This window comes from Monodon monoceros, unplaced genomic scaffold (assembly GCF_005190385.1).
Source record: "Monodon monoceros isolate NGI ecotype Baffin Bay Population unplaced genomic scaffold, NGI_Narwhal_1 Super_Scaffold_21, whole genome shotgun sequence".
Lineage (NCBI taxonomy): Eukaryota > Metazoa > Chordata > Mammalia > Artiodactyla > Monodontidae > Monodon > Monodon monoceros.
Genome location: NW_021703778.1, coordinates 139,763,011 through 139,785,812, shown reverse-complemented (window position 1 = coordinate 139,785,812; position 22,802 = coordinate 139,763,011). Strand labels below are relative to the sequence as shown.

The window sequence follows — 22,802 nt, the reverse complement described above, 5'->3', positions numbered from 1 at the left end:
GAAGAAGGTATACAAAGTAGAGAGGTAGAGAGCCACAACAATAGCCTCAAGGATATTCTTTACCAAAACACTGTCTGGGGTTGGTATTATAACACAGAAAAGACTAAGACCATGCCTTTTTGTTCACTGATGACTTCTGCTGCCTTAATTATGTTGATCATAATTAACCAGTCATTCCTACTTTGAAATTTAACCATATCCATGATGGTTATCTGTTATGTGTTATATCTCTGTTATACATTCCATATCTTAGAGAACTAGCAATGTTTCACAGGAAAGAAAGAATGTGAATTAGCTGCATGGTGGATTATCTGTTGAACATTTTATACCATAAGATGTCATTTTAAATGTTTGTGTGTGTGTGTGTGTGTGTGCTTGCGTATGTGTGTGAAATAACTAAAAACACCACCACTCTAAAACAAAATAAATGATATACTAAATGGTAATTTTATATACAAATTTCTTTGATAGATTCTACAGTTGCGGAAAGGCTCTTTCCTGGCTCACATGGGCTAACTAGAAAAGCTAAAAGCAATAGTTTCTTTTTATTGAGCTGCTGCTACCTCATCTAAAAATCACAGAACAACTTTCTGTTTCAGAATAATTCTGCCTAATATAATTTATTTTCTCACTTTCTCTTACTTTACATTACCGAGAATATAAAAAATAGACTTTCTTGTCCTTTTGGTGTTTCATCTGCTGTAGTTGTTTGTTCTACTCTGGAAGTAAGAATTCATCATTTCATAGCAATCCAATATGGCTACCAATTATAAGTTCAAACAGAATTTACATTTTAGAGGGAATAAGAAACAAGAGCCAGTGAGGCTAACAGAAGACTAAAATAAATTTCTTTCTGGATAATATTCATTATAATAAACACTATAGAAGAAATGAATTTGGAAGAGAAAACATAGGAGGCATTGGGGATTTGTTATTTATATTTTCAGAAATACTCTAATTTGTGAGATAGAGCTGAATCAGGTGCATTTAAGATAGTTTCCTGAGAAAGAATACACTAGTAGGAATTAATCTCTCCACCATTTTATGAGAATAACAGTTTAGATAAATGTTATCCTTTTTTCAGAGATGGTTTAAGAAAACGTGATAATAATAATAAAAAAAAATAGTAATAATAGGTACTATTATTAAACATTAAAAAAACAACGATTGAGTGCTTTTTTGGTGTGTGTGTGTTTGCCATATACTTTAAGGCTTTCTACAGTCTCACTTAATTCTCACAATAACCTGTTGGGATAAATACTGTTATAATTATCACCATTTTATAGATGAGGAAACCAAGGCTCAAAAAGTTTAAGTGATTTACTCAAACTTACATAGATGGAACTGGTGCTAGAACCCAGATCACTCTTACTTTGTTATCACTCACTTTTTTACCACTCAAAGTCCATAATCTTAACCATTTGTTCTACTGTCTCCAACAGAGAAAGATACTGCTAAGATATGGCAATGGAACACGGAGGAGGTCAATGAATGTATTTAATTACAAGAAAGAAGAACTTATTTTAATAGCTAGATAGAGTAAAAAAAAATCCAAAACCCAAAAATCAAGTAAGGGACTCCATAAATGACCATTAAAAAGGAATTGGCCTTCTTAACAGCTCTGATAAACTGGGAAATGTTTTTAGACATTTCTTCAATGATACCAGCCTTGAGTTAATAACCAATAATAGTTTCTAAGCAATTCAGTTGCATTTTCATTTTGGGTTCTTTCGTAGATTGGACTTTAGGCAGGCAAATGCTATTTAGTATTTGCTTTTGAGCTTCATGCAATCCCAGGCAACTCTAAAGGCATGACCTGCTGGTACCATCTGGGGTTTCAGAGCCTTGAAATATGGAATCTCCTAGGGAATTGAGGTTTCCCTCATGCTTGCTTTCTATGAAGCCCTTATTGATGTTTGAGTTTAAAGCAGGAGAAAAAAAATTCCCCACTTTATCCCTGTGTTGGGAGTTTGCTCTTCTTTCTTGGACCATATAGATGTTTTCAACTAGAAAACATTTGGACTTCCAGACCAAGACTGTCTGCCATCTGGTATGTGTAGAGGCCGAAAGAATAAATCATGATACAGTGTCTTTATCAACCTCTACATACTTATTTGTAAGTAAGAATTTTCAAGTAACTATAGTACTGTCACTGAAAAGTTTTAATCAAGATTGTGCTGGAAAATATATAGGTGTAGGTTAACATTGTTATCTGTGAATAAAATTATTTTGACAGCCAAGGGGGAAATAGATGAAATAGTCATTAGGTACCTGGGCTGAGCCAAAAATCTGAAAAAAAACCCCAACAAATTACAATGTGAGTATGTTGATACTCAAGAAAACCAAAATATTTACCTCGGACAGCATAGCCGTCTTTTACTGATGCTGGGAACGGGGGTAGGTTGTCTTTTGCATATACATCTTGAGCAAGGACTCGCCCCATTCCATCTGTAAGAGAAAAGAAGGAAAATATGGATGTTAAGTGCAGTGGGTTAAACAGGTAGTCCTAAACAAGATGGACATAGGTACTTGTCTGACAAGGCTTGTATAAGGGCTCAGTCAGATCTCCTGATTTCTATCCCAAGGAATAGGCGACAGAAGGAAGAGATGCATCCTAGTGTCTGAAATGAAAGATTAAGATTCAGTCAATTAATAGCAATGCTTCCAGGGATTATTTGAATATGAGTAGCTACACAGTCATCAAAGATGTGTTCAAGTTGATGTGTCATTAATCCTTTAACAATCCAAAGATGATTTTCTTTAAAAAGTAAATTCTTAAACAGTCATAGTCATTGATCCAGTAATTTCACTTCTAGAAATCTATCTTAAGAAAATGGATAAATCTTTCTGTACATGTTTATTTCAGAGTTGCTTACATTAGTGAGAAATGGAAAGAAATCAAAAGTTTAACAATACATACATTTAAACAATGATGTATCCTTATGATAAAATATTATACAGGCTAAAGTAATATTTATGAAAAATATTCACTGACACAGGAAAATTCTTATGACATACATTTTAAAAACATGCAGAACTGTATATACAATGTATAATCCTAACTATGTTAAGATATATGTATATAGAGCAATAGAAAAAGATGGGAAAGGCATACATGAAAATATAAAGTATTTGTTTACTGCAGTATGTTAGAATTATGTATAATTTTATACCCTTTGCTAAAATTTTCTGAAAATTTCCAAGTTTTCTACAATGATCACATGTAATTTCTAGAGATTTTTTTTCCTTTAGAAGGGAAAAGTAGAGAAAAGAAAGGAGCTTCCTTATCATTCTATTTAACTTTAGCCAAAATTTTGGCTTTATTAACCTAAAAAAAATTAGTGACTATAAGAAGAGCACCATTGATCTATTGTGTGAAGTGACTATTCAAACCACTATTCATCCACTCTGGATGACAATCACATTTGGTTACAGCTCAGGAGTTTGATTTAGTGCCAAAAAGAATAAAAGTTTCAAGAGTCATGACCAATTCCTTAAATCCTCTAGTCAGAATCTGTCATTATTATTATTATTATTATTACTATTGTTATTATTCTAAAGAAGTAACAGAATAATTAATAGGAGATAGAGAAGGAAGAAGAGGAGGAGGAAAAAAAATCAAGCTTCTCTCCAAAGACTGTAAGTAATACAGAACTTGATTTACGTAAGATGTTTGTATAGATTTAGAAAATTCCATTGTTTCCAGAGCTGGATGAGTCTTTTTTTGTTTGTTTCTTTTTCGTTTTTAGCTTTGTCCTTCTTAGCCACCTAGAGCCTCTGGTTTCCAGATTCCAGGACAAAGAAGTAAGGACAGACAGATTTTAAATTTTGTACTCTGATCCACAGTGATAGTGATGTTGACTCTTTCTTTTTAAGGAAAGTGACACCTGAATTGGAAGGGAGAACTTCTTAGCAGATTCTAGCTGTACGTACTCCCAGGAGGTTGAAGCTATTCTGTAGCTATGGACCATACTTTGTAAGACCAGGGAAGTGGTAGGACCAGAGGGTCTGGTTTGTATTCATATATACAACATTAACTCCCGAATGAACCTGAAGCTATAAGGCAGTCTCTGGTAGTGAGCCCCATGACATCTGTCCAGGGTCACAATAAACTACCTGGGGTAGCTCCTTATCTGAAACTATTCTGGTCTGGTGTGCCGAATGAAAATATAAGTGCTATGCCAGTTCAGATCCTAAGAGAATAATTTTCTGGGATGTGGAATAGCTCAGTAACAGTGGTTAATAATCAAATATAGCACCAGAGGTGAGTTTTTCTGGCAGCTGGTGTGGTTAATCTAGTAAATGTTTATATAGCATTTTATAAGTTACTAAGTAATATCATATACATATATAATCTCATTTAATCCTTAAAAAATCTAGTAAAGCATTATTATATTCATTTTACAGATGAAAAAAGAGAAATTTAAACAGGGTAAGTAACTTATCCAAGGTCATATATTTCACAGGTGGCTAAGGTAGGACTGAAATTTAGATCTTAGAGTGTCAATCATTACTACAATGGCAATAGCTACATACTCTCCATGTACAGCTCTTCCTCTGTTTCCCTGATGTTTAAAAAAGCTACAAGGTGATTCCTCAAAAAGTTAAACATAGAATTACCATATAATCCAGCAATTCCACTTCTAGGTATATATTCAAAAGAATTAACAGCAGAGACTTGAACAGATATTTGTGCACTATTTTTATAGCAGCATTATTCACAATACAGTAGTCAAAAAGTGGAAGTAACCCAAGTGTCTACTGACAGATGAATGGATAAACAAAATGTAGTATGTACATTTAAGAATATTATTCAGCCTTAAAAAGGAAGGAAATTCTGACATATGCCATAATATGGATGAAACTTGAAGACATTATAAAATAAGTGAAAATAACTGAAATAAGCCAGTCACAAAAGGAGAAATATTGTATGATTCCACTTATATGAGGTAATCAGAATATTCAAAATCAAAATCATAGTATCAAAAAGTAGAATGGTGGTTGCCATGGGTTGGGGAGAGGGAGGAATAGGAAGTTATTTTTTAATGAGTATGGAGTTTCAGTGTGGGGAGATGAAAAAGTTTTGGAGATGGATGGTAATGACAGCTGCAGAATAATGTAAATGTATTTAATGTCACTGAACTGTACGGTTAAACACAATTAAAATGGTAAATCTTATTTTATGTATGTGTTACCACCATCACAAAAAACTACAAAGAACTGATGGCATCAACAGCTAGCACATGTTATTTTTCCTTCCTAAGTCCTTGCCAGTAGCCCAGGAGAAGTGATACATGCTCATCATGGCTCTTTTTATTCCTGTATTCCAGAAAGAAAGAGGTTGAACACTTAGTATGCCAAGCATGAAAGACTATTGATACTGACAGTTGTAGATATCGTAGTGGCTTAACATAAATTAACTAAGTTCTCATTGACAGCCAATTTAGAGGAAAGAGTAGCAGCTGACTTGATTTCTCCCTTTAATGCCTGAGTTACTCATATATCTTACTGTGCAATTCCACTCTGGAGGGTTCCTAAGGTATAGAGTCTACTCAATCATAATTTGACAAAATTAGATTCTGGAAACTAAAGTAAAAACTCTGTTCCGCAAGTTTCCAATAATAATTGACCCCCTACCCCCATCCTACCATACACATAAACACTAAGAAATAGCCCTCAAATCTGAGGAGGCTCAAATAATAACTCTGGATTGGGAAGATGTACATATGACAAGAATAAGTGAGTTTATTTAATTATTTATTGAAATATAGTTGCTTTAAATGTTCTATAAGTTACAGGTGTACAATATAGTGGTTTGCAATTTTTAAAGGTTATACTCCCTTTATAGTTATTACAAAATATTGGCTATATTCTCCGTGTTGTATAATATATGATTGTAGCTTATTTTATACCTAATAATTTGTACCTCTTACTCCCCTACCCCTAACTTGCCCCTTCCTTCTTTCCTCCCCACCCTGGTAACCTCTAGCTTGTTCTCTACATCTGTGAGTCTGCTTCTTTTTTATTATATTCACTAATTTGCTGTATTTCTTAGATGCTGCATATAAGTGATATCATACAGTATTTGTCTTTCTCTAACTTACTTCACTTAGCATAATGCCCTCCAAGTCTATTCATGTTGCTGCAAATTTCATTCTTTATTTATGGCTGAGTAGTGGTCCAGTGTGTGTGTGTGTGTGTGTGTGTGTGTGTGTAACATCTTCTTTATCTGTTCATCTCCTGATGGACAGTTAGGCTGCTTCCATATCTTGGCAATCATATATAATGCTGCCATGAACACTGGGGTGCATGTATCTTTTCGAATTAGTGTTTTTGCTTTTTTGGATATATACCCAGGAGTGAAATTGCTGGGTCATATGGTAGTTCTGTTTTTAGTTTTTTGAGAAACTTCCATCCTATTTTCCACAGAGGCCGTACCAATTTACATTCCCACCAACAGTGTACGAGGAGGTTCCCTTTTCTTTACATCCTATAAGCGAGTTATTTAAATGCTACAATCTACCCAAGCTTCATTAGGCTACAAAATAATACACAGATCCTATTTTAAGAATTCTATATTGCTAGAATAAGACTTGCCTAGTGTAATTTGAAAATGTTTATACTGAGATTGAACTTTATTTTTGACAAGTGTCCAGTTTCTGACACAAAGAATGATTTGCCACATCTTAAACATGGTGGGCTTTTTCTTATTTGTATGCCATTGCAAATAATGTTGCCTTGGACAGCAATACCTTTTTTCCTTCTTCTTTTCTCCCCCTAGTGAATCTTAGGCAACCTTTAAGTTTCAGCTCAGATGTCATGTCTTTGGCCTTCTGTCTCTAAACAGGAAAAGTTAGTTCATTGACCAATTTATTTATCCATTCATCAAACACTGGGAAACTACTATATGCTAGACACTGGGGACAAAAATACTAGTAAGACCTGGCTGATTTCCTCAAGGAATGCACATGTAACAGTGCATGTGAGAGAGGGGGATATGGAAAAATAAAAATATGATTACAAGATAGTATGATATGGGCAGTGACAGATATATGATCAGGGCAATATCGGAAGCATACAGAAAAAACCACCTAACCAACAATTTGTGGAACATCAAGAAAATCTTCCTAGATGAGGTATCTATGCTGAGTTTCACAGTTTGAAGTAAGAACCAAGTAGGAGAAAGGAGGGGACATTTTAGACAATGGAAGCAGGATCGAGGGAATTTAAACTTAATCTTATGAAAATGGGAATCCAATGTAGGATTTTTAAGCAGAGTAATGACTTCAAGTTAACCTCCCAGCAGTGTTTAAGTCTCTTCAGAGATAATGGAACGTTTTACGAACTTGCCTAGTGACAAGATACAGAATGGTTTGGAGGGATTGTACTTAGTCTTCATATTCTTAAAACATTTGTATCCATCTGTTATGGTACACTTTCCACATTACATTACGGTTGTTTGTGAAACTATCTTGACTTCTCCATCAGGTTTTGAATTCCTTGTTGTCACAGCATATCTCACCCATCACTGTATCCCCAGTACCAAGCACAGTGCTTGATACTTAAAAGGCACCCAGTAAATGTTTGTTGAATGACTGAGTCAATGATTGAGTACATTAATGATTAGAACTAAGGAGGGAAAGAAATGTCAGGTAAATAGAGAAAAAGGTCATATCAATCAAATACAACCAACTTCATCCAGAGAATACATAAAATGGAGAAGGACATCTTGCTAACTTCTACTCTCATTATTTCCCACTTAGACTCCTCTAAGCAAGTCATTTTTTGTGTGTGTAATGGATGCTTACCTCCATGCTTACAGTCATGACTTTCCTAAACCTGGACTATCATCTTCCTTTTTGTTATCAATAAATGTCTATCACCTATTTCAAGACCCCATTTAAGACAGTAGGTTCTCCTTGATTATTGCCCCTCTGATTACTACTCTTGTATATTCAGTTAGTAATATATCAGCAAGTATTTGCAAAATTGTGTGTAAGAGTTCTCAAGGTGGTGAGTGTGAGAAAAGTGTGTGTTTTGTTTCTTAAGATTCTGAAGAAAGAGAACTGTATTTTTCATTTATGGTTAATCAAAGCAACAAACACAGGTTATATTTAAAATGACTTAGAGCAGCCTAGGCTTCCAGAGGAGTCTCTGCTATTATTTAAATTCAGTTCTTCTTAAAAGGCAAGGACAAATCCAAGAGAAATGAAAACATATGTCCATGCAAAAACCTGTACACAAATACTAATTGCAGCAGTATTCATTAACAGTCAAAAGATAGAAACAATCCAACAGTCCATCAATTGATGAATGGATAAATAAAACATGGTATATACATAAAATGAAATATTACTTGGCCATAAAAAGGAGTGAGGTATTAATGAGAACTATAAAACATTGCTGAAAGAAATTATAAAGAAGATACAAATAAATGGAAAGACATCCTTTGTTCATGGATTGAAAGACATAATATTCTTAGTGGCCATGCCATCCAAAGCCACCTATGGATTCAATGTAATCTCAATAAAAATGCAAATGGCATTTTTTGCAGAAATAGAAAAATTCATCCTAAAATTCATATGGAATCTCAAGAGACCCCGAGCAGCCAAAACGATTATAAAGAAAGCAAAGTTGTAAGACTCACACTTCCTGATTTTATAACATATTACAAAGCTACAGTAAGAAAAACAGAGTGGCACTAGCATAAAGACAGAAAAATAGACTAATGGTTTGATAGTTAATTTTATGTGTCATCTTCACTGGCCATGAGATACCTAGATTAAACATTATTTCTGGGTGTGTCTGTGAGAGTTTTTCCAGATGAGATTAGTATTTGAATTGGTGGAATCAATAAAGTATATTGCCCTCCCCATTGTGGGTGGCATCATTCTATCCACTGGGCATCTGAATAGAACAAAAAGGTGGAGGAAAAAAATTGTCCCTTTTGCTTTCTGCCTGCCTGTTTAACCTGGGACGTTGGTCTTCTCTTGCCCTTGGATGGGCTTTATATCAACTCCCTTGGTTTGCAGCCTTTTGGACTTGGACTGGAATTATAACACCAGCTTTCCTGGGTCGCCAGCTTGCAGATGGCAAATCATGGGACTTCTCAGCCTCCATAATCATGTGAGTCAATTCCTCATAATAAATCTCTTCCTATATATATTCTGTTGGTTCTGTTTCTCTGGAGAACTCTGTCTAATACAAACGGAATAGAATAGAGAGCACAGAAATAAACACTCATGTATATGGTCAAATGACCTTTGACAAGGATATCAAGACCACTCAATAGGGAAAAGATAACCTTTTCAAAAAATGATGTTGGGAAAACTGGATAGCCACATTTGAAAGAATGAAGCTGGACTCTTTTATCTTCCACCATATACAAAACTTAACTCAAAAAAGATTAAAGACCTAAATGTAAAACCAACAACTATAAAACCTTAGAAGAAAACACTGAGGAAAGGCTTCATGACATTGGATTTGGCAATGATTTTTTGAATATGACAACAAAAGCACAGGCAACTAAAGCAAAACTAGACACAGGGGACAACATCAAACTTAAAAACTCTTGTGCATCAAAGGATACTATCAACAGAGTGAAAAGGCAAACTTCAAAATGGGAGAAATATCTGCAAATCATATATCTGATAAGGGGTTAATCTCCTGAATACATAAAGAAATCCTACAACTCAAAAACAAACAGATCTAATAACCCAATTAAAAATGGGAAAGGCACCAGGAATAGGAGCCCCCAGAGCACTTGGCTTTGAAGGCCAGTGGGGCTTGATTGCAGAAGCTCCACAGGATTGGGAGAAATAGAGACTTCACTCTTTTTTTTTTTTTAATACATCTTTATTGGAGTATAATTGCTTCACAGTGTTGTGTTAGAGAGACTTCACTCTTAAAGGGCACACACAAAATCTCACACACACCAGGACTAAAGGCAAAAGCAGTAATTTGATAGGAACCTGAGCCAGACATACCTGCTGGTCTTGGAAGGTATCCTGGGGAGGCAAGGGGTGACTATAGCCCACCTTGGGGACAGAGACACTGGTGGAGGACATATCGGGGAGGATTCATCTGTGTGAGCTCTCCTGGAGGCTGACATTTTGCCACCAAGACCTGGCCCCACCAACAGCATGTAGGCTCCAGTGCTGGGATGCCTCAGGCCAAACAACAAACTGGATAGGGACACAGCTGTACCCATCAGCAGACAGGCTGCCTAAAGACTTCCTGAGCCCACAGCCACCTCTAGACACGTCCCTAAGCATGGCTCTGCCCCCCAGAAGACCAAGACCCAGCTCCACCCATCAGGGGGCAGGCACCAACTCTTCCTGCCAGGAAGCCTGCACAAGCCTCTAGACCATCCTCATCTACCAGGGGACAGACACCAGAGGCAAGAAAACTACAGTCCTGCAGCCTGCATATCGAGTCCACAAACAAAGGCCAGATACAGACCAGCTGGCCCCTGGCCCTTGGGTGACAAGAAGGGAGTGCACTGCTGGGACACATAGGACATCTCCTACAGAGGGCCACTTCTCAAAGGTCAAGAAACGTAACCAATCTACCACACACATAAAAATACAAACAGCAATTTAGACAAAATGAAGCAACAGAGGAAGATGTTTCAGACAAAGGAACAAGATAAAACCCCAGAAGAAGCACTAAGTGATGTGGAGAGAGTCAATCTACCTGAGAAAGTGTTCCTGGTAATCATCGTAAAGATGAGCAAAGAAGAGTTAACACCCATCCTTCTGAAGCTATTCCAAAAAATTGCAGAGGAAGGAACACTTCCGAACTCATTCTATGAGGCCACCATTACCTTGATACCAAAACCACACAAAGATATCACAAAAAAAGAAAATTACAGGCCGATATCACTGATGCACATAGATGCAGAAATTCTCAAGAAAATACTAGCAAACTGACTCCAACAATACATTAAAAGGATCATACACCATGATCAAGTGGGATTTATCCCAGGGATGCAAGGAGTTTTCAATATCTGCAAATCAATCAGTGTGACACAGCACATCAACAAAGTGAAGAATAAAAACCATATGATTATCTCAACAGGTGCAGAAAAAAAGCTTTTGATAAAATTCACCATCCATTTATGATAGAAACTCCAGAAGTGGGCACAGAGGGAACATACCTCAACATAATAAAGGCCATCTATGAGAAACCCACAGCTAACATCACACTCAGTGGTGAAAAGCTGAAAGCATTTCCTCTAAGATCAGGAACAAGACAAGGATGACCACTCTGGCCACTTTTATTCAACATAGTTTTGGAAGTCCTAGCCACAGCAAACAGAGAAAAAAAAAGAGATAAAAGGAATCCAAACTGGGAAAGAAGTAAAACTGTCATTGTTTGCAGATGACATGATGCTATACATAGAAAATCCTAAAGATGCTACCAGAAAACTACTAGAGCTCATCAATGAATTCAGTATAGTTGCTGGGTACAAAATTAATATACAGAAATCTGTTGCATGTCTATACACTTAACAGTGAAAGATCAGAAAGAGAAATTAAGGAAACCATCACATCAAAAAGAATAAAATACCTAGGAATAACCTACCTAAGGAGGCAAGAGACTATACTCTGAAAACTATAAGACGCTGATGAAAGAAACTGAAGATGACACAAACAGATGGAAAGATATATCGTATTCTTGGATTGGAAGAATCAGTATTGTTAAAATTATCATACTACCCAAGGCAATCTATGGATTCAATGCAATCCCTATCAAATTACCAATGGCATTTTTCACATAACTAGAACAAAAAATTGAAAATTTTGTATGGAAACACAAAAGACCCCAAATAGCCAAAAACACCTTCAGAAAGAACGGAGTTGAAGGAATCAAGATCCCTGACATCAGACTATACTACAAAGCTGCAGTAATCAAAACAGTATGGTACTGGCACAAAAAAAAACAGACTTATAGATAAATGGAACAGGATAGAAAGCCCAGAAATAAACCCACACACTTATGGTCTATCACTCTACCACAAAGGAGGTAAGAATATACAATGGAGAAAAGATGGTCTCTTTAATAAGTGGTGCTGGGAAACCACTTGTAACAGAATGGAATTAGAACATTCTCTAACACTGTATACAAAAATAAACTCAAAATGGATTAAAGACCTAAATGTAAGATCAGATACTATAAAACTCCTAGAGAAAAACACAGGCAGAACATTCTTTGACACAAATCACAACAATATTTTTTTGGATCCGTCTTCTAGAGTAATGGAAATAAAAAGAAAAATAAACAAGTGGGACCTAATTAAACTTAAAAGCTTTTGCACAGCAAAGGAAACCATGAACAAAACAAAAAGACAAGCCATGGACTGGGAGAAAATATTTGCAAATGATGCTACTGACAAGGGATTAATTTCCAAAATATACAAACAGCTCATACAGCTTAATATAAAAAAAAACAAAACTGAACAACTTGATCAAAAAATGGGAAGAAGGCCTAAACAGACATTGCTTCACAAAAGACATACAGATGGTCAATGGGCACATGAAAAGATTCTCAATATCACTAACTATTAGAGAAATGCAAATCAAAACTACAATGACGTATCGTCTCATACCAGTCAGAATGGCCATCATTAAAAAGCCTACAAATAATAAATGCTGGAGAGGGTGTGGAGAAAAAGGAACCCAATTACACTGTTGGTTGGAATGTAAATTGGTGCAGCCACTGTGGAGAACAGTATGGAGGTTCCTTAAAAAACTAAAAATAAGAGTTACCATATGATCCTGCAATCCCATTCCCGGGCATATATCCAGAGAAAACTCTGATTTGAAAAGATACATGCACCCCAATATTCATAGAAGCACTATTTATAATAGCCAAGACATGGAAGAAACCTAAACGTCCATCAACAGATGAGTGGATAAAGTATATCCACAATGGAATATTACTCAGCCTTAAAAAAGAATGAAATGGGGCTTCTCTGGTGGCGCAGTGGTTGAGAATCCGCCTGCCGATGCAGGGACACGGGTTCATGCCCCGGTCCAGGAAGATCCCACATGCCGCGGAGCGGCTGGGCCCTTGAGCCATGGCCGCTGAGCCTGCGCGTCCAGAGCCTGTGCTCTGCAACGGGAGAGGCCACAAAGTGAGAGGCCCACGTACCGCAAAAAAAAAAAAAAAAAAAAAAAAAGAATGAAATGATGCCATTCGCAGCAACATGGATGGACCTAGAGATTATCACATTAAGTGAAGTAAGTCATTCAGAGAAAGACAAATATCATATGATATCACTTATATGTGGACTTTAAAAAAATGATACAAATAAACTTATTTACAAAACTAAAATAGATTCACATAGAAAACAAAGTTATGGTTACCAAAGGGGATAGCAGGTGGGGGGAGAGATAAATTAGGAGTTTGGGATTAACGTATACACACTCCTACACATAAAACAGGTAAACAACAAGGACCTACTATATAGCAAAGGGAACTATACTCAATATCTTTTAATTACCTATAATGGAAAAGAATCTGAAAAAGAATATACACACACATATCTGAATATATATATATATACACACATATATATATATCTGAATCACTTCTTTGTGCACTTCAAACTAACAGAACATTACAAATTAAACTAAAATTAAAAAATTTTTAAAAATGGGAAAGGACTTGAATAGACATTTCTCTAAAGATGTATGAATAGCTAATAAACTTATGAAAAGATGCTCAACATCACTAATTATCAGGAAAATGCAAATCAAAATCACAATGAGATATCACCCCACATCCATAAATTGGCTACTATCAAAAAATCAGAAAATAAAAAGTGTTGATGAGAATGTAGAAAAATTGGAATCCTTATGTAATGTTGGTAGGGTTGTAGAATAGTGCAACCAGCATGGAAAACAGAAGAAGTTTCCTCAGAAAATTAAAAATAGACCTACCATATGATCCATCAATCTCACTTCTGAGTATATATCCCAAAGAATTGAAAGCAGGGTTTTGAAGAGATATTTGTACACCCATGTTCATATAGTATGGTTATTCATAGTAGTCAAGAGTTGGAAGCATCCCAAATGTCCATCAACAGATGAATGGATTAACAAATGTGGTGTATATATCTAAATACTGTCACATGGCACAACATGAACAGATCTTGAGGACATTATACTAAGTGAAATAAGCTAGCCACAAAAAGGCAAATACTGTATGACTGCACTTATATAACATATCTAAAGTAGTCAAATTATTAGAAATAATAAGTAGAGTGGTGGTTACCAGGGGCTGGGATGAGGAGGAAAAAGGGAGTTGTTGTTTAATGGGTAAAGAGTTTCAGGTATCCAGTATGAAAAAATTTTGGAGATATGTTTCACAACAATGTGAATGTACTTAATGCCACTGAACTGTAATGGCTAAGATGATAAACTTTATGTTATATGTTTTTTTTACTACAGTAATATTTTAAAAAGGAATGAGATACTGATACATGCTACAACATGGATGAACTTTGAAAATATTATTCTAGGTAGAAAAAGCCAGTAATAAAAGACCACATATTATATGATCCCATTATGTGAAATGTCCAGAATAGGTAAATCCATAGAGATAAAAAGTAGGCTAATGGTTGCTTACGGCTGAATGATGGGCTATGGGGACAGGAGGAGGCTGATAGCTAAAGGGGATGGGGATTCTTTTTGAGGTGAATATGTTCTAAAACTGACTGTGGTGATGGCTGTACATATCTGTGAATATACTAAAAACTTCTGAACGGTATAATTTATGTGGGTGAATTATACTGTATATGAATTATATTTCAGTAAACTTATTTTTTAAAGGGCAAGAATAAGAGATTTTTTTAAAAAGAATATTTCTCTCATTTTAACATATAGCTATATATAGAAGAGTCAAGAAAAGTCATATTTGAAGCACACATATACCATCTGGTCTTTTTAGATCTTTAAAATATCTTGGAAAGAAAAATAAAACATGTCATTTGGAAAGAAAGAACAGCTTCATGCTTAAGGTTATCAATATAAATCTAGTAATAGAAAATTGGCCAGATTTTTATTTTGTACTCATGCTAAATATAGGGATTTCTATCTTTAAGGTAAATTAGATCCCTACTGGATTAGTTCTGCTTTTGGAGTTGGTATAAAGTTAACCTACCAGCAGAACTTACGTCTCTTCAAAGAGAAAAACATGCATTACTTCAAGTTTTTTTCTAAAAGCCTGAGTAAGGCAAGGGAGAGGATTTGAAGAGAAAAATGCAATTGATTAGAAAATGGTAAGGACTCCCAGCTGGCAGCAAATACTTGAGAACTGAAGGCATAAACGTCAGGTACCCCCCTCTGCTACAGCAGCAACTATATCCATATATCTCAGTAGGATTCAAGGATTAGACAATGGATAGCTCTTCCAAGCAGTCAATATTACATTTCATTCAATGATCGACTTTGGAACTTAAAGAGTATATAGTAGTGCTGCAAATTACTTTATCACATGGGGCAGTCTCTCTTGCATACATATAAATACTTAGATAGATGTTAAACCATCTCTTCTCTTTGCCCATAGGTGGAGCCCAAGTATTAGTGTTGAATAAACCTTGGGCACGTGGTTTTAGAAAAGGAGCCAGGCAGCAGTAACTTCTCAACTAGATACTGTGACTGTTTAGGCGCTCATAAAGCCCCCTTGTGTGGGGGAGTTCTTTTTATAGTTACACAATTGAGTAAAATTAACTCACAGAGGAATCAGACCTATAATGCTGGCTGAATTATTCCTATGTCACAACCACGTTGACTAATCATCCTCTTTCATACCTCCTTCTATGCATATCATATTTTCATATATTTTTTTTTCTTTTAAAATATATTATAAATATATCTTGCTTTAGGTCAGAGACAGGGAGAACTACCTCTGTTGTGGTCAATATTCTAAAAAGGATACTTCACTGCTTTAAACTGAGTTCAGTAAACTTAAAGCTTCCTTGTCTAGAATTGCTTAAGTCTTTTGTGGAAATACAAAGAACTGAGGTCAGTGATGCTAAAGTCTTTGGTCATGAAATCTTAAAAAAAAGCCTAGCGCTTATAAAATAATGCTCCTAAGAAGGCAGAATCCTTTCTATTCAAAGATTATAGTTTTTCCATTGTTAACTGAACAATATTGGGGATTACAGGGAATTCTAGAATATTTTAATCTGCCTTTCAGTAGCTAGTACTGTACCAAGTGTGAATTTGTAATGTGTTCATGTCATGCATTTTATAAGCAAAGATGAATCATAAATGGTAGTCTTGCAAATGTTATCTTCTATTGGTATTCCTCTCCCAAGAAACCAAAGTAAGGTATTTATAATCAGTGGAGCACTTGCTCCTTAAAGGCCTTGCTTGCAGATAGGAGCTGAAAATAGTAGATACACTAAAAGGCAGACCAGAGACAATAGAAAATTCACCTGTAGTCAAAATAGATTAAAACAAACAAACAATACACTTTACACATCTAGGCACTTACTTTAGAAGAATAATTTTCATACTGATTTGAGACATACTTTGCTATAATGGAATGAACAGTAGACTAGGAGTCAAGAATCCTAGGTTCTAGTTGTTTTTAATCATAACAATTTGTCTAACTCTAAGAACATTATTATACCTCTTTGGTCCTAAATTCCTTTGTCTTTAAAGTAAGAGAGACTACCTCATCTCCAAGTTACCTTCTTATTGTAATATTATAAGTATTTAATATATTATATGGTAACATTCCTTCACAGAGTTACCCTATACGTATGACCTTGAGAGCATCACTACCAGCACTTCTGTATACATGATTTATTCTTAGTTTTCTGGATTATTGTTGAACCTTCACAGACATATAAAAAGTAATTTTAGAGATACTACAGTAGCAAACTGCCTCATAGGTTCAGTGGTTCTGGATCTCTCTTAGGAAACATGGGCTTTCCTCTACAGGCTTCTATAATTGTAGGTGTCAGAGTATTTGCAGAGGCAAAATATTTGGGATTTCAGAGAACTGTGAAGGCCTTTCAGTCCTCCTCACCCCTATGAAATTCAATAGTTAGAGGTGCATCTAGTTGAAATCAAAATGAACTATGAAGGTTTGCTCATTAAAATGCAAACATCCTCGGAAAAGATAACATTTAAAGTATAGTGAGAATGAGTTTCTAATCTTTTTTCTGGGGAGAAATTGCTTATCTTGAGTAAGAGAATTACAGGCCACATTTGACTCAAAACTCAATTTATAGTGATTCACATTTAGATCACTCAGCTTTTTATACCCATGTTGTTTATTAGGGTACTTATGAGAGAGAGTGATCAAATATGTCAGTCATTGCTATTACAAAATGAATGAACAAAGTGCTATGGGGACATGGAGGAAGGATACTTAACCCAGCTAGGGAAAGGGAGAAGTGGACACCAGAAATGTCTTCATGGAGGAGAGCTTCTTAAGCTTAATCTTAAAAAACATGTACTGGCAAAATGGGGAGATGTTGGTCAAAGGGTACAAACTTTCATTTATAAGATGAATAAATTCTGGGTATCTAAAGTACAGCATGGTGACTGTATTGTCACAATGCTGTATTGTATACTTGAAATTTGCTAAAAGAGTAAATCTTAAGTATTTTCACCATACATACACATACACAGAGTAACTATAAAGTGATGGATGTATTAATTAGCTTGATTATGGTAATTATTTCACAATGTATATATATATTAAATCATCATGTTGTATACCCTAAATATACACAATTTTAATTTATTAATTATGTCTCAATAAAGTCAGAAAAAAAAGAATACATAGTGGCCAATTATAAAGGGCCCTATATGACATATCAAGGAGTTTGAATTTTATCTGGAGGTTATGAGGAATACTACTGAAGAGTTATATGCAGGAATGTTAATATCAAATTTTGAACAGATAACTTTGGTATGAAATTGGAAAATGGATGTAAAGATGCTAATTGGGGGAGGGAAGCCTTTACAATAATCCAGGAAGTTAATAATAAAGACCTAAATTAAAATCATAGCAGTGGGGATGGCAAACAAGGGACAGATTCAAGAGGACGTAGAGGAAATGAGTATTGTAGAAGTAAAGAAAATAAGTTTAATATTGGTCATGTTAAATTTACTAGCAGCAGGTATACATTTGTTGTAAGAGTTTGGAGCTCAGGCAAGGTCTGGGCAAAGATACAGATTTAGAAATCACTTAATAGTTGGTACTTGAAACAATTGGCATGTATGAGGTTATCTGAAGTGAATGTGTAAGATCTGAAAAGGGTCAGAGACAAACACTCTAAAGAAAGTTCATATTCAAGGAATTGACAAAGGAAGGCAAGCTTACAAAAGAGCCAGTAAAGGAGAAAATGTACCACATTGTTTATCTGTCCCTCTCCTGCACTACACAGTGAGATGCATGGGGTGGGGTTTTATTTTATTCATCTTTGCATTATCTGGACTTAACATAGTACCTGGAATTTAGATTTTTAATAAATAATTGTTAAACAAATCGAATTGTTTCTATATATGGTGTTGTTTTCTAAACAACTAATTAAAGTGCCTAGGAGGTTTAATTATAATGCTCTTTTGCATTACAAATCGAGTTTGATCCAACTCAAAGGTTGAATGCAAACCTAACTATTATTTTTCATCATCATGCATGGAAACACTTGACAAGAAGTTAACCATCCATGAAGAGTTTGCTTACTTATGAGTGACAACTGATTTGATGAACAAATGAAGGGGAAACAAGCACATGAAAGGAAAAGAGAATCCACCTGACAGTATTATTTTTTTTCTAGAGGAGAAATAGAAATGGCCATTTCCAGTTCTGTTTTTTCCTTAAAAGGACTGGAATTTCTGTCTAAATGTGACTTGGCATCACAGTGAGATTTTTCTAAGGACTGATGTTAAGAGAAACTACCCTGATATTACAAGAGGCCAGGGATGGTTAACTTATTTTTATAACATGTAAATTTTTTCAACTTAATTTTACATTCATATTTTCTGAAGATGTCTTTAGTGTTGCTTGACATAAAAATATCTAAATATCTGTACTTAATAATAGAAAGAAACCTATTTCATTAAAATTGATTTCTGAAATTATGTAGTTAATTCCTAACTCCCCACTCTAGTCAGTTTTATTATCTTTATTTCCTTTAATGAGGAATAAAACAAAAACAAAAGAAAAGGTTTAAACCTAATGATAACATATCTAAAAGAATGTAAGTCAAAGATGTAGGATAGGTGTAAGTTATGTAAAAATAATTTTTGTCTAAGTCGGGTCAGGGATCAAAGAGCTAGAATTTGGCATTTAATATTTCACTAATTTTAGGCCTTTTAATTTTCACATAATTTGTTACTTTATCTACTATTGTTTTTTATATTTTAACACTGGAAGAAGAGCACTATTATGTAGTAAAAATAAGAATGTTAAGTCTTTTTTTTTTTTCTTTTTTGGCCGTGCCACGCATCTTGCAGGATATTAGCTCCCGGAGCAGGGATTGAAGCCGGGCCACCGCCATGAAAGCGCCAAGCCCTAACCACTGGACTGCAAAGGAATTCCCAAGAATGTTAAGTCTTGAGCCTTAATCCTATTCCTTTTCTGCTGTTCTATCTGAGTTTGAGTTTTCTTGTAGAAAAATTATGGTGTCTGTATAGATGCTCTCTAATGTTCATTGAAATTTGAATATTTTATGATCTGTGAATAAAGTCCTTTATTTGTAAAAGCAATCCTTTTGTATTGTTTTTATCTGTATAACAAAAACAATTAAGAAACTACATTTTATTCAGATTGCACCTGAACTGAATTTTTAGAAAGGGAAGTAGTTGATTAAAAACTGCAAACACTGGAGAAAACTACCCTTCCATTATCTTTCCACAAGCTGGTCTCAACGTACTACTAAACTAAGAGCAGAAAATGAGAAGATATATGAAGCAGAAAAACTGAGATCAGACTGGTTGCTCAGTGATCCATAGATAAATTAACGTAGTATTTACATTTTACATTTAAAAACATGATTTCCACAAATGAAAATAATTACGAGACACATTAGTTATCTCCCATTTCTGTCAGAAAGGACATAAGGCAGACTCACAGTCAACTGTTTTTCTCACTCAGGGCTGACAACCCTTTCTTTAGAGTACTGGTATTTTGATGAACAGGAGAAACACTGTTGACTTTTTCCTTTTTTTTTTTTTTCTTTATGTAAAGGAAGCTTTATGGGTATTTTACTCTGTATACCATTAAGATTGATCTTAGAGTTGAGTAGAAATAAGAAGCAAAAAGCAAGATGATGATAATTGCAGTAATAATAACATTTCTCTTTCAGGAAAACTGTGTATTAGTGTTAGATGAATCTTATTTGGAAAAAAATGAAAATAAAAGGCAATGGGCAAATATAACAGTACCTCGGTAGTTGATGATTTCTGTCCCAAGCACCGGAGTCATCTCCAGGACTGTGATAAAGGCTTTGTCCATAGATGTTAGAGGAAAAGGAGACATGCGGTGTCTTCTAGCCACCTTGGTGATATCAACAGCACTGTGACCTAAACAGGAAGATAATTAACTAAGAATATGATGCTGAAACACATTAAAAAGTGGGAAAGGCTTATAAATATCAACAATTCTCAATTTCATGTGTCCAGAAATGAAGATTACAAGGTAAGAAACTTTTTCCTGCTTCCAAAATATAGCCTGCTTTGGTGGAACATTAAATCAAGTTAGTAATGTTACATCATGTGTCAAAAGTGGTGAAATTTAATAATGATATTGGCTAATCCTTTTTGTTGTTGTTGTCGTGTTTTTTTTGCGGTATGCGGGCCTCTCACTGCTGTGGCCCCTCCCGCTGCGGAGCACAGGCTCCGGACGCGCCGGCCCAGCGGCCATGGCCCACGGGCCCAGCCGCTCCGCGGCATGTGGGATCCTCCCGGACCAGGGCACGAACCCGCGGCCCCTGCATCGGCAGGCGGACCCCCAACCACCGCGCCACCAGAGAAGCCCTGGCTAATCCTTTTTGAGTGCTTAACTATGTGCCATGGCACTATTCTAATTAATCTTCACAACAACCTAAAGGGAGCCATCATTATTATCCTTTATTACAGATGAGGAAAAAGAGGTTTACATATCTTGGCCTAAATCGCAAAGCTAGAAACTGAAGAGCCAGGATTCAAACCTAGGTAGCCAGGCTTTAGAGTCCATGTCCTTAACTACTATACTGAAGTTTGAACACTTAATGAGCTAGTTAGTGAAGTGAAATATACAAACTTGAATTTATTCAGAATTTCATAGGAAATTTTCTTTCTTCTAAAAACATAGAAAAATATTATTATTTACTCACTCCCCATGTAACCTTATCTAGTCCCCTGGCATTAATACCACCCATACACTAAACTCCCTAATTTTATATCTCCAACCCCAACCCCTACCTTCACCTCTAGACTTATATGTCATCCAAATAGCTGGTGGATAACAGCGTATATCTACAAGCTTATAAATCATCAAATATGCACTTGAATGTGCAACAGGCAATTCAAACTTAACATGCTCAAAATCAAACTCTTGATTCCCCACCCTCCTAACCTACCTGCACGATGTCTTATTCTCTTGCAATTTGCATCTCAGTAAATAGAAACTCTACTCACTCAGTTATTAATCCAAAACCTTGGTGACATCTTTGATTCTTCTAGTTTTGTCAGAACCATATCTAAACTACCATTAAAATGTCTCTAGAATCTGATCATTACTCACCATCTCTACAATTATTACAATAATTGGAGCCATCAATTATTTCCTGGGAAATCGAATAGTGTCCTAACTTGTCTCCTTCCTTCTATCCTTGTGCCATTACAGTTTATTCTCTACACAGTAGTTATAATGCTCCTTTTAAACTGTAAGTTGAATTGTGCTAATCTCTGCTCACAACTCTCCATGACTTTCCATTTCATTCAGAGTAAAATCTTTGCTATGGCCCTCAAAGCCCAACATATTATAGCCTACACTGTTCTCTTCTATCATTTCACCCTTATTCAATGTGCTCTAGCCAAACTGGTTCCTTGCCTGAGAATGTCAAATACATCTTTCTTTAGGGTCTTCATACTTGCCATTTCCTCTACTTGGACCATTCTTCCCCAGATATTATGGTTCCATTCATCCCTCATTTCTTTCAGGTCTTTGCTAAAGGATCACCTAATCAGAGGCCTTTGTTAAACATCCTACATAGAATATTACCTACCATCACTCTCTATTCTCCTTACCCTACTTTATTTTTCTTCATGGGAAAAAATATATATATATACATATATACACACATATACACATATATATTGATATTTATATACCTATAATATATATTTATACTTATTTGTTTATAACCTTCTTAGTAGAATGTAAGCTCCATGACAGCAGCAACTTTGTCTTTTTTATTCACTGTTGTCATCCCCAAAACCTAGAACAGTATCTGGCACATATTAGGCAATAAAAAATAAATAGTTGTTGACTTAATAAATGACTCATTTAATGACAAAAAGGGAATTCTTAGAGCACAATAAACAACTTGACCCATGCATAAACAACTTGGCCCAAAGGGTAAACATAAAAGGAGTAACTGCAAACACTGTTGCTTGGCTATTGTAACTGATATCCACAATTCCCTTCTTCCGTAGCCACCTTTCAGCTAAGACTGGCCATATGATATAGTTCTGGTCAGTGAGATGTAGGAAGAAGTCCCTGGGGCAGGCTTCCTACTACAAATAAAAAGATAAAGAGATAAAGCTTTAAGAGGAGAGCATGGTTAG

At 35.5% G+C, this 22,802-nt stretch overlaps 1 protein-coding gene across 2 annotated transcripts in view; it reads right to left on the bottom strand.

Moving 5' to 3' along the window:
- The window catches only part of GPHN (gephyrin), a 619,699-nt gene that overhangs the window by 100,462 nt on the left and 496,435 nt on the right, over positions 1–22,802 (bottom strand). For both annotated transcript variants that reach the window (XM_029239205.1, XM_029239207.1), the window contains 2 exons: positions 20,418–20,555; positions 2,356–2,448 (listed from right to left, as the gene is read on the bottom strand). In XM_029239205.1, the coding sequence (XP_029095038.1) occupies positions 2,356–2,448; positions 20,418–20,555 (231 nt within the window). The remainder of the gene's footprint in view (positions 1–2,355; positions 2,449–20,417; positions 20,556–22,802) is intronic.